We start from the raw sequence: 11,955 nt of genomic DNA on the forward strand, positions 1-11,955 counted from the left end.
TCCTGCAATGTAGATAGATAATGCCATCTACACTCTTCATCTAGGGAAAGCTTGTACTCGTAAACACATTTTATACATGTTCATTCGACATAATCCCACTATTAGATGAACATGTTACCCATTTGGTCACTTACTGATCTGAGAGCAGATTAGCACCTCAGTTTTGAAAGGGGAGATTTACCATTAGCTTGTCACAAAATAAAATAACATTAAAATTTTTAAAAATATATATTTGCTAAAGTTTATTTAAAATGGAGAAAAAGTCTGAAAATCAATTTTTAAAGCTACTATCCTATCTGAAATACTTCCTGACTTCTGCTCCTGTTTTTCCATTGCCTTTTCCTAATTAATGGTTCGTCTTTTATCATCTGAAATCCCCGTACGACTATTAAAAGCTGAATTATTAGCAGAAATGGGCAGAAGGACAAGATGAGTAATGAAAGAGCAATCTCTTGTTTATAAATTGATCTTTAATCAGCAGTTTAGGAAAGCAGACTGAAAAAATAAGTATAGCACATTTTGAAAGTGTAGCTAAGCATGAATGTCATTCTTAAAAATTAGCTTCACAGGCAATACTTGATGACTTTCCTTGTCCTTCTCTTAAAAGGGAAAAATGAGGGGGAAAGAAGTACAAAAACTGAGGTGCTGATAGAAGTTACTGTGAAGAGAGTTGGGTGCTGGTGAAATGTGCCAGAGAGAAACAAGAAAAATTCTCAAATAGTATGCGTGTTTTAGGGCAAGGGTTTTATCTGTTGGTAGAACTAGTAAAAAAGGCAATTAGTCTCATCATGAAGGTTTTTGTTTTATTTTCTCTGTTTTATTTTGTTTGTTTTTAATGTTGTTATAGCTACCACCATAGACTATCAGGACACACAGAGCTCGAGGTGTTTCACAGCCCCCCATACCCACCACTCTTACTTTAGACCTTGGGTGCCCTCCCTTCTCATCTCCCATGAGGTATAGGGTCCTATCCTCTTTCCCTGCATTCTTTCTGTTACATAAATCACCTGTATCAGCTGTTCCTACCAGGCCCATGGATGCCTTTTCTTTTGCCTCCCCCATGCAGGCTGCTGATCATTTTCTTGGTTCCCTTCTTTATAAAGCAAGACATTCAACTGAATTTATGCTATCAGTCTAAAATTCTGTTTGTAGGGATATCTCCAGATCGTTTCCAATATTCAGAATAGAAATCTTAAGAAAAATGGAAGCCAACAAAACTCTTGCTTTTGAAAAGATGGAAGGACACTAAGATAGGGAGCAGTTGTTGAGATGTGATAGCATTCACGCCCTTCTGTTGGAGCAGAGGGTCTCTTCTGTGTATTTCATTCCTTCATTACTGGGAAAGCTCCGAGAAGCCCTGTCACAAAATAGCATACACTAACCCCAAATTTATGTGGAACACAACAACAGGAAGTTATATGTACATTTATTTTTCTTCCAGTCCAGAGTCCTTTGGGTTAAGCACATTTGCACACCCCTCCCTCAAAATCTTAGAGAATACAAGTTCTGTGGGTGGCAGGATTTTTTTTTTTTTTTTTGCTAAAGCGTAGGATTATGAGGATGAGGATGAATATTTTAGTTTCAGCTTCTATTCAAGGTGCTGGCAAACTTCTTAAGACCTTGGGCATCAGTTTTACTCCATGGTGCCATGGTTTCTTCATCTCTGAACTGCTACTATCAGACTATCCCGTGGTGTGATGAGGCTAAATAAACTGTGTAGAGTTTCATGAGGTGGTTGCATGTGAAAGCACTGTGTAGGATTTCTGTTTGTTCAATAATTCTTCAGGGAACATGGGGTGCTTTATTTTACGTGTTCCCTGTTAGTGAGGCCTAATTTCTGGTCTGGGCCTCAGCAGACAATCTCACCAGTCTTTGTTTTCTCACAGTAGGTTTCTGTGTTGGTCTCTAAACCAGATTCTGGCATTCTTTAATACTAGTGTAATACTCAGGCACTTTACTGTATATAGTATTTAAAGGTTAACGGGTGTGTCAAATTTGCTATTAAACCAGTTTTATACCAGGATAGAAATTAGTTTGCAATCTGACACGTTTATTGCAATTACTGTTTTTGAGGAGGATATGCATGCAATAAATAGGGAGTTTGAAGTGAAATTTGCCTGACAGATTTTATTTTAAATGCATGATGATTAGACTTTGCTTGAACCTGCAGACCTCTGTCTTGGGAAAAATGGGTATAACTTGCTTTTGAGAAATTCCTTTTCAGTAAAATACGCTGGGTCTGTATTCAATGTTCTTTCACTGTGTTTCTTTTGTGCTTTAATTTTAACAGTTTGCATTTTTTAACATCTTTGGTATCCAACCTAATGTTCAGCTAGTCTGGAGAAAATCTCTGACCACCTCGTAACTGAAATCACCTTTTTAAACCAAGCTCTTGTCCTCCCTCTACAGGAGAATTTGCAGCGTTCAAGTAGCCACAGCACCATGGCAGCACCCACTCTGTTATTTAAGTCTTGTGTTCCTACAGTTTCTTAACATCAAAACTCTATTCTGCTCCGCCGAGCCTAAAGTAATTTAGAAAAGATATCCATAAGCTTAAAAGTGGAGCAGAATGGAACTGCCAGTCCAACACAATGGGAAAAAGTACCTTTTTAGGAACCAGAATACTCTGCTGCCAGTGTTTCTCCTTCAACACAAAACACCACGTGCATTCGGAGACCCGCAGTGGCTGCCTGTGCCGTTGGCATCATTCCCAGGAGAGAGGAGAGGGCGCTCGTGGTTTGACTTTGGTGCTCGGGCATGAGGGGATGGAACTGCTGCTGCAACTTAGGAGACTTGCTTTGGATGGTCTGCCGGTCGGCTTTCTCCCTCTAACAACGTATCATCAGAGGCTGAATATCTGATGAGTGCTAATTAAAAGAATCATCCTCCGTTCTGATCTCTCTTCCTGGTGTACTCACTGGTTTGTGGACAATGCAGTATCCCCTTTTCACTGTGTTACAATGTCAAACACCTAATTCTGTCTAAATTGGGGTTGGTTTATTCCAGTACAATTAAACAGTGTGGGGTGGTGGAAGCTGGAGAAGATGTTACTCTAAAGGTGATGATGTTAATCTGAAGGAAAAGGGGATGCTGCTGCACTTTTTTCAGATTTACTTTATCACTTCCTCAAAAAACAAATGACAACCACCAACCTTAACCTTTTCCTTTTCCAGTATTTTCTTGGTGTGTGCATATACAACATCTTTTAGAAGGGTTAAGTAGATCCTTCTTTTGTTGGTCCAGCAACAAACAAGTTTTTAAAAAAAATGTAGCGAGATTGTCCTTTTTTTTTCTTTTTTTTTTTTTTGGTATCATATGATACAGTGTATTTATCAAAGATGCTACCGCAGCATCTGAAGTCTGTAGAATTCCTGATACAGACTGTGAACGGTGTATGTACCTACTTTAAAAGTTTTATTTTAAACGAGGGTGCAGGTTAATGCCAGGTACCTTACCAATATGTAATGTTTTCATAAATGGGAAAAAAAGTTCTCAGGTTGAATTGAATACAAATACAAAACCCCCTAGAATTAGACATTCCGAAAATTGTTTTGGTACTTTCAACAGCTTTCTTTTTTTTTTTTTTTTAATGATTTTTATCCTGTTAACTAAATGTCCTCTGATACGTGTGTGTGTAAATGTGGAGCATCTTGTCCTAATGGCAAGCTGTTAGATCAAAGCAAAACGGTACTTGCTGGATCCACGCTGACTACTTCTCTCATCGCTTTCTTCCCTGTGATCTCCCTCCCTTCCGTTTGTCTTTCCCTTTTGTACACTTTGCAAACTGGGATGAAGGTGGCGGTATCTACTTCAGAGTGCTTTGTTTTCCTGTCCTCCAGTCCTGGTTTTCAAATGGTTGGTAGCTTTTTGACAAGTTACCCAGTCAGGGAAAAAAAAAAGAAAAAAAAAGAAAAAAAAAGCTCATCAAGTTCTGCACATTGTTTACCTCTAGTAGAATATCTTGTGATGTGATCTGTTTGCAGAGTTCTCTGGTATGTGGTATTAAATGTAAATTATTTGTACAGAGGCAAGTCAGACCACATTAGGAAGAAACTCAAGCTCAGACAGAGGCTTTCAGAATTTGATCCGTATCTGCCCTGTACCACTCCACGTGAGGCAGGAGAGCTGACCCACCTCTGGCTGGGGGGCCTGGAGGGGAGGGAGATGTTGGACAAAACCGTGACAAATAAATGAAGGAGTCAAGTGCGTGTACATGCGGTGTCCCTACGAAACGTGTGTGTTGGGCGAGGGGCCCGTCCGTGTTTCTGGCTGCAGAAGGCTGCTCCCGGGCTAAGGGAGAAACACGTCAGTAGCGGGACGCGGTGTTGAAACCCCGGAGTTGTGCGGTGTTGCTGGTAGTCTGTGATGGTCGACAGTAAATATTTACTGGGCTTATAGGGACCGGACTAATCTGAAGTGGGAATTATAACTGAAATACTGTGTATTCATATTAATTCCACAAACATTAGCAAGACAGCAATAGTGAATGACTTAATAGTCACTACAAGAATGAAGTGATTCATGTTGGTACATGAATAGAATTGACTTTGTGTACAGGATGCATTTAAAAAAAAAAAAAAAAGCACAATTTTTTCTCGTCTGCTGTGGGTCTTCAGATGCTGTAAGGCTTTTTCTCCTCATTGAGGTTGGCAGGAATTTCCCTAGTAGCAATAGCCACTTCCCAGTGTGGAGAAGCTGCTGAAGCGAGCGGTGGTCGGAGGCGCGGACGTGGCCCGGGCGGCAGGCGGGGGGCCGCTGCGGTCGGCAGGCCGGTGAGATATTGACAGAGATCAGCTCCAGGAGAGCCCCTCGCTGCTCATTCCCCTTCACCCCACGCGTCGTTTCAGCCCTTGGACGGGCTGTGGCCCAACCTGCAAATGTAGGGCATACTGGAAATTAAGATGCTCTTGAAAGAAACTGTTACCGGAGCCAGTACCTACAGGTGGTTCAAGAGTCGTTGGTTTCGCAGAGCTTGATAAAAGCCCTAGTTTCCTTCCACAAGGTCATGCTAGCAGAAAACTGTCTGCTAAAATATAACTGTTAGGAATTCCTTTGCTTAAAACGAACTTATTTTTGTGAAGATTCATTACCCGTTAGTCTACAACATGCTTCTTGAGCCCATAGGAAAAGCACAAGGAAAATTGCTATCCTTGTCCATGCAAAGCACTTTATAAGTAACACATGATCTTTATGTTGTGTTTTCTTTTTTCTTTTTTTTTTTTTAATTGGGGTTTGTTTGTTTTGTTTCATTTTTCTGTTTTGTGTCTTTTTTTTTTTTTTTCCCTGAGGAATGTGCAAGTTGTTTGGCTGCTGTTTAGAGAAATCCTTTCAGGATGCATTTCTACTGGTTTCCATGTTTGTTCTTTCCCTTTGGATAGCTGTAGTACCATGTTTGTCTTTCAGAGGTCCCACGTAATGCTCATGGAAAACTTTGGAAGAAATTTGGTTTGTAAATAATTGGGATTTTTTTTTTTTTATATATCTTTTCCTTCAAGAATGTTTCTGGATGTCTTGCATGCCATCAGAATCAGTCTTAAAGGTGCCCAGTTGATGTTTAGTGAGTGGGGAGATGGGTGGACAAGAACTGAATGCCCTGTTACAGCAGTGCAATGAAGGAAGTGAAGTGAAATGGAGTAACAAATACATTCATGTTCATTGCACCAAACTTCTTAAGCTTCTCTGTGGTGTCCCAACCACAAGCACATGCCATCGGATGGAAATGCTAGTACATGTTCTGTGTGTGTGTATTGGGACAAACATCTAGGCAGTCATGTCGCTTATCTGGTATCTAAGAACTATTTGCAAAACAGCCTGTAGCCAGTCCCAGCCCTTCATGATGTCCTTGCTAACCACGCACGTACCTTCCCCTCTGCCTTTCCTTTTCCATGCAGTTGGAAGAGGGCTGTGACCTTCACATCTTCCCTGTTCAGTATGTGATCGTTTCCTATGGCATATCTGCTGGAACTGGAACGTTGTAGTGGAGCTTAAACCAAGTGGTGTGAGCACAGAGGCCTGCTTATTTTGAGAGTAAATTCTGCATGAATGAAGTCCTATCTGGCCCCAGATACAATTAGCTCAGTAGGGTTGGGTTTTTGTTGTTGTTGTTTTCCCTGAACTCATGCAAGTCATTAAATGCATCCACTTCTGCCTTTTATGCTTACCTAAAATCATCTTTTCTTGTACTGGAATGCTTCAGCAGCCGATGATGATGCAGAATAAATGAGGCCGGGCGCTGCCATCTTACTGTGGCCTCTCAGCGTCACTTGGACTAGTGCGTGCCCATCAGAGGCAGAATTTGGCCTTGATGATCTACAATGAACGAAATGCTGGCTGTTGATAAATACCATGTCCTTCCACAAATGCCCCAACAGGGTGGAAAAGACGCTGAAGGTCATGCATAAATAGGTTTGCTTCTGTGTTTGCCTGGTGATGTGAACGCGTCCAGAATTTTGCAGAATACCTGGGGAAGCCAGGTCCTCAGAAACCTTACAGTCACATGTAAGTCAACCTGAGGATTTGATCAGTGAAGCGGGGTTAAATTTAGGGAAGAAGCATGTAGACATTTCACACCTTTACAGGCTATAAATTGAACTCCCTTCTTAACTGTGAGTACAGCATGTGTAGCACAAATTATTCATAGTACTGTAGGCAATGTCTTCTATCTGTTGAGGAAGCCTTTCACCAGTAGCACAATATGACAGGCAAAGCTTTTAGGTACAGTCAAGCTCGGTTAAAAACCAGTTGCATGAACGGACTGTTATGGCATCGCTTCGAAGGTGCTGGGTGTTTCTGTTACTCCTTTTACAGAGAAGCTTACGAAACAAACTGTTTACTGCAGCCTTGTTAATATGCATTTGCACTTCGTGTCTGTTTTGGCATGCATTTTTAAGTATCTTTCGTCATTGCTTCATTACCTCCTACCAAGTAAAAATCATCAAAAGAGCAGAGAATTTAAGTTTCGAGGATGCTAATGTAGAAGCTAATAATTCAGCAGTAAATAAAGACAAAACTGTGGAGGGAGGAAACTGTTTAAAAACTGCAGAATAGAGAGGATACCAAGAATGAATTCAAGTGAAAACTAGCATGTATCTTGTCTTCAGAAAAGAGAGCTACCGAGACCCTCTGTGAAATGGTTTACATAGGAATCCCCCTAAAAGTCTTGCAGTTTGCCAAATGATCATGTGCCTTCGCAACCTACCAAGTACAACAGAATGTAAACCAGGTGCTTTCGAACTAGAGCAGTGGCTTTGGTTTACTTCTGATGCAGTAGTCTTGTATATAGCTGTTAATATAGGTAGGCATTTGGGAGCTGGTGAACTTCTGTAAAGGAGCGAGGAGAGCAGAGAGCATTCCCCAAAACACCTGCAGTCATTTCAGAGCTAGGGGCTGAAGGATGCTGGTTCGGTTACAGTAAACCTGCTACTTGAAACCTCCTCTACTGAAAATTGAGTGAGGTTCATTTAATTTAAATAAATAAACCCTCCTCCCCCTCCAAAGACACGAAGATAGTGTCAAAAAAAGGTAATGTAGAGCTTTGGGTTACACTATCGTGACATCTTGGAATGAGACGGTGGATGAAAAATGAGAACTAGATTAGGAGGAATTGATGGCTAGGACTCCTGTAATCAAAGGCCACGTATATCAGGTTGTACAGTGAACTCCCGGGCCTGGAAAGCGCGATTAATTTTGCTGTATGGAATATCATCAGACTTCCTTAGCTCTTCCTCAGGCCTCTCGCAGTTCCCCAGCAATGCACAGTTCCTGCACATTAGCCCTGGGAGATGATGGGTGTCGTGTCAGCGCAGGGACAGCCAGCGTGTGCCAGTTTGCTCAAGTTTCAGTCTGGTTACAGAGGCTTCTGGCAGTACCTACGCACGGGTGCCAGTTGTAACCTATTTGTCCAGAAGGATGAAAGAACAGCTTTTGGTGTTAGTGCTTTTTCTTTCGCAGATCTTTCCCTTTTCTTTTTTGGTGCGAGATTTTGGACATAATTGTAAATCTCAGTTATGTCTAAATGCACAGTTCGTGCAAATATTGGGCTGATTCTAACTTGGTTTTGTCCCTTTTAGAAATCAAAGTATAATTTTTTTTAAAAAAAGGTTTTACTAACATTGCAGGAGCTATCTGGAATCCTTTTACCGACCGCGAATTCTGCACTAAAAGTATAAAAGAGTTGGGGGGGGGGTTGTCTTTTTTCAAACACAAAATCACAAAAGTTATTTCCCTGTTTTGCCAAGAGAAGGGAGCTGATGGGAGCGTTCAGGAGCTGCTGAACTACCTGGGCGTGAGCTTTATGGCGTGGCAGCAGCGGTGTGCTCAGCTCATCCCGTCTCCTTCAGAGGAGCCGTGGCCTGTGCAGACATTTAGCCCAGCGTCCCGCATTGGCAGCAGCTGTACTTGAGAATGAGCCCTGGGTGACAGTGACTTCTGAGTAAAACAGAAAAGCAAAGGATTAAGTGTTCTTTTTTTTCGGTTGGGTTTGAAAAATGGTTCGTTTTGGGTTTGCTAAATGTCATTCTGTGTTGCATTTGTGTAATCACCCTACTTGAAAAGCAAATCTGTGTGTGTGTTTGGGAGTTTCATGGAGCATTTTAGGAGAAGAAATGAAGCCCACCACCTGGGCACAGACGTTGGGTCCGGGGGGCGAAATGGACCAAACTCGGGTGTCGGGTTATTTTGGGACGGTGGGAGATTGTGAGGGCATAACTTAAATTAACTCTGTCTAAAATAAAACGTAAGTGCAATAAATGTGCTTTTTTATTCAAAGCTGTGAACCTTTAGGGGGGGGAAAAAAGGAAAGAAAAAAAAAATGCACATCATTCCTCCGTGAGCCTTGTGTCCTACCTGCCTCCCCTTCCTCCCCCCTCTCTGCACTCCTCAACTGACAGAAACCTGCCAGTGGCCGACCTGCATGTGTTGGCGACCCAGATCACACCACGGCTTTTCCCCCGCTCTCACCTGTTGGGACCGGGGAGAAGTCCTGCCCCTAAAACTCCCCTGGGAGCCGGCGCTGACCTGTGCTGCTGGAGCCAGCCCATCGGGGCTCCGTGCTATCCCCACTTCACCCCCCAGCCACAACTCCCCACCCCATGTCCCATCTCCTGAGCATCTCCCAGGGCTGAGCAGTTGGCACATTTTTCTTCAGCAGTTGCAAACAGTAATCAGTCATCAGCTGCCCGCTGGGTCCCTTTTTTCCCCCCCATGTCAGCACACGCATGCAGACTGGCCACTGTTGCCTTGTGTGACGCTGCCTTGTTCGGAAGGAGCAGGTGCACCCGTTTGGAATCAGCCCTGCACAAGTTGCACTCTCTCTTTCTTACTCGAGTGCGCGCAGCTTTTCCTGGGTGAGGAAAGGTGCAGCAGGCTGGGGGGCTTCCCCGGGAGGCTTAACGTGTTGGCGAGCGATGGAAGGTGGAGCACTCGGTCATCAGACCCCACGGGGGTGTAAGAAAGGACTGGCTCGTTTAAAGTTTATAGACAAACAGATCTATATCCTTTAAACTTGATTATTTTTATATATAGTCAAGACAATGGCATTACCTCATAATACAGAGGCTCGTTTATGAGAGGCAAAGTAGTAAGGAGAGGAAAGGGAAATTTATATACAGATTTGATTTCTTTTTTTGTTTGTTTCTTAGTGCAATGACGTGTATGTCCCAACAACTTAAACTCTGTGCTAACACAACATTCCTTTCAGCTGTATTCTCTTTGACCACCGGAGGTTTGCAAGGGGCTTATGACTGCAAAGTAGAAGGTCCAGTCTGATTACTTAAAAAAATAAAAAAAAAAAAAAACACACAAAAAAATTGTGTTAGTAGATTTCCATAGCTGCTTTTTAAAATCTTACAATGGAGTAATTGTTTTGAAACTTGTATTTATTTTTTAATTCATAACAAAATGTTTATTTTCAGTTTTCTGTTACGTATAGGTCATGGCAACTCCCCTTCTTTCCCTCTCACGTTTCCCCTGTAATTGCCAATACAACTTACTTTTCTTGTTTGTTCCTTCCCCCCTTTACTTTTGTTGTCCCTTCATTTGTATTTTGGAGTTTTTCTCATGTAAATTTGTACAATGGGAAATATTGTCCAGTTTGGTTAGAGAGCATGGAGACTTAAAACATAATAAAATTTGATAGCTGAATTCAGATTGAAGAAAACTATTTCTGTGTAAAGTTATTTAAAGAACTCTGTATTATATAAAAGGCAAAAAGTTCTATGTACTTGATGTGAATATGAGAATACTGCTATAATAAAGATTGACTGCATGGAAAAGTCTGAAGGAGATGGTTTGTCATGGAATTCACAACTTGGCCTCTCAGCGAAGTTCCAGAGGTGCAGCCAGGGTCACTCAACAGGAGTGAAAAGTTAACTTCAGAATTAGCTTTTAGACAAACAAACTTTTAAACAGTTACTTTAGAATATAACTCTGTGCCCAGAGAGAAACCCGCCTCCCTTTGCCTTTCTTATGCTGGGCTGTTTCTTCCTCGAAAGCTGTGCTCAGCACTTTTACCTTCAGAGAGGGTTTCACTTCAAAATGCTTATTCTGAACTCTGGTCATAGATTCTGGTTCAGAATTTACCCCTCACTCCAGGGAAAGCTTGGCACAAGTTGGCCTCTCTTTAAGAGCTGCTTCTGCTCCTACAGAAACTGTTACTCCAAGATGGGAGGAGCCTCAGGGCAGGTTTTGTTGAAGAAATTTCAGCAAAAGGTCTTTCCAAGTAGTTCCTCTGCTGTTCTAACAGGGGAATTCTACTCCCCACCACCCCTTTTAGTGTCTGGCAGACATTTAGTGACAGGATTTGTACCTGCTGAGCATTCGTGCAAGTTCTACCTCACCCTCCAGCTGTGGCCCTGCCACCTCAGTGCCCAGGGGGGCGTGTTATTCATTAAGCCATGATCACAGGGGCTCCTTCAGGCCCAAGTGCCCCACGTCTAGAGCTGCAGGGCAGTTCTCCAGAAGCTCCACAGCACCCACAAACAAAGTATGGTTTAACTTAGACTCTCTTTTATTGAAACCTGGACAGAAGAAACAGAGACTTTATTCCAGGGATTGCTTCGGTTCCGCAGACCTGCAAACGAGAGAAGAGGCTCCAGAGAAACTCTCTGCCAGTTGTCTCAGGGCGGAGGCAGGAGGAGACCCCTCAGCGGATCCCCTGCTGCCTCCAGGGGCCGGTTTCCCCGATCCCTGCGGAGAACCCCCCCTGAGGGGCAGGTGGGGGGCTCCAGGCGGGGTCCGTGAGGCAGGGCCGGGCCGTACCGCGCTGCTGCCGGCTCCTACTCCGCGTCGTCCGGGGGGATGCCGAGCTCCTCGTCCGTCCAGGCCGCGGGGTCGGGGTAGGGGAAGTGGCCCTGCAGCCATATCGCGAGGCGCTGTCACGACACGGCCGCCCCCCCCCCCCAACCCTTCCCCCTTTTTTTTTTTTAATTCCCTTGTTATTCCCGCCGCGGCCGCGGCGCACCCACCAGCACCATGTCGGAGCTGTGCCACATGTGCCACAGGATCCAGAACCACATCAGCCCGCTCAGCAGCTCGCTGCGCACCGCCTGCGCCCGCGTCAGCTCCGGGAACTGCCGGTACCGCGGCTCGATGTGCACCCCGCCGCCCGCACTGCAACGAGCGCCGAGCTCACGGACCCGGACCGACTGGCCCGGCTCACCCCAGCCCATCCCGTCCCAGCCCCGTTCCCCACTCACTGCCGCCGCCCGAGCCCGGTGCCGAGCCCGTTCGCGGTGCCCCCGGCCCGCAGCAGCCGCCCCGCGCAGCGCCCCAGCGACGCCAACATGGCGGCGGCACAGCCCGGCCCCGCTCCCCGCAAGGTCACCGCGCCGCGCCTCAGCGCCGGCCGGCACCAACGCACCGCCGGGAGGGGGGGATGAGGGGAATTTCCTCCTCCTCGGGGCTGGCTCTGGGCACGGAGGAAAAAAAAAAGCAGCGAAGCCGCCTCCGCACTTCAAG

The 11,955-nt window shown here is 44.4% G+C and overlaps 2 protein-coding genes across 2 annotated transcripts in view; one reads left to right on the plus strand and one right to left on the minus strand.

The window, feature by feature from the left end:
* The window catches only part of BRAF (B-Raf proto-oncogene, serine/threonine kinase), an 80,213-nt gene extending 72,128 nt beyond the window's left edge, over positions 1 to 8,085 (plus strand). The window contains exon 19 of the mRNA XM_068663055.1: positions 2,410 to 8,085. Within this exon, the coding sequence (XP_068519156.1) occupies positions 2,410 to 2,432 (23 nt within the window). The 3' untranslated portion in view covers positions 2,433 to 8,085. The remainder of the gene's footprint in view (positions 1 to 2,409) is intronic.
* Positions 8,086 to 10,982: 2,897 nt separating this feature from the next.
* Positions 10,983 to 11,867, minus strand: NDUFB2 (NADH:ubiquinone oxidoreductase subunit B2). Its single transcript, XM_068663114.1, has 4 exons — positions 11,694 to 11,867; positions 11,463 to 11,607; positions 11,257 to 11,348; positions 10,983 to 11,068 (listed from the first exon to the last, which is right to left on the minus strand). Exons 1-3 carry the CDS (start codon positions 11,780 to 11,782, stop codon positions 11,274 to 11,276), a joined length of 309 nt encoding a protein of 102 aa, XP_068519215.1. The 5' UTR covers positions 11,783 to 11,867; the 3' UTR covers positions 10,983 to 11,068; positions 11,257 to 11,273.
* Positions 11,868 to 11,955: the final 88 nt, after the last annotated feature.

This window comes from Anas acuta, chromosome 1, assembly GCF_963932015.1.
Source record: "Anas acuta chromosome 1, bAnaAcu1.1, whole genome shotgun sequence".
Taxonomy (NCBI): Eukaryota; Metazoa; Chordata; class Aves; order Anseriformes; family Anatidae; genus Anas; species Anas acuta.

Bases quoted from the DNA above. Each gene is read 5' to 3' on its own strand.
- NDUFB2 (XM_068663114.1), bottom strand. From the start codon at position 11,782: ATGTTGGCGTCGCTGGGGCGCTGCGCGGGGCGGCTGCTGCGGGCCGGG. The intron at 11,608-11,693 runs GTGAGTGGGGAA...CGCTCGTTGCAG, and splicing joins ACCGGGCTCGGGCGGCGGCA to TGCGGGCGGCGGGGTGCACA. The intron at 11,349-11,462 runs GTGGGTGCGCCG...ATATGGCTGCAG, and splicing joins ACAGCTCCGACATGGTGCTG to GGCCACTTCCCCTACCCCGA.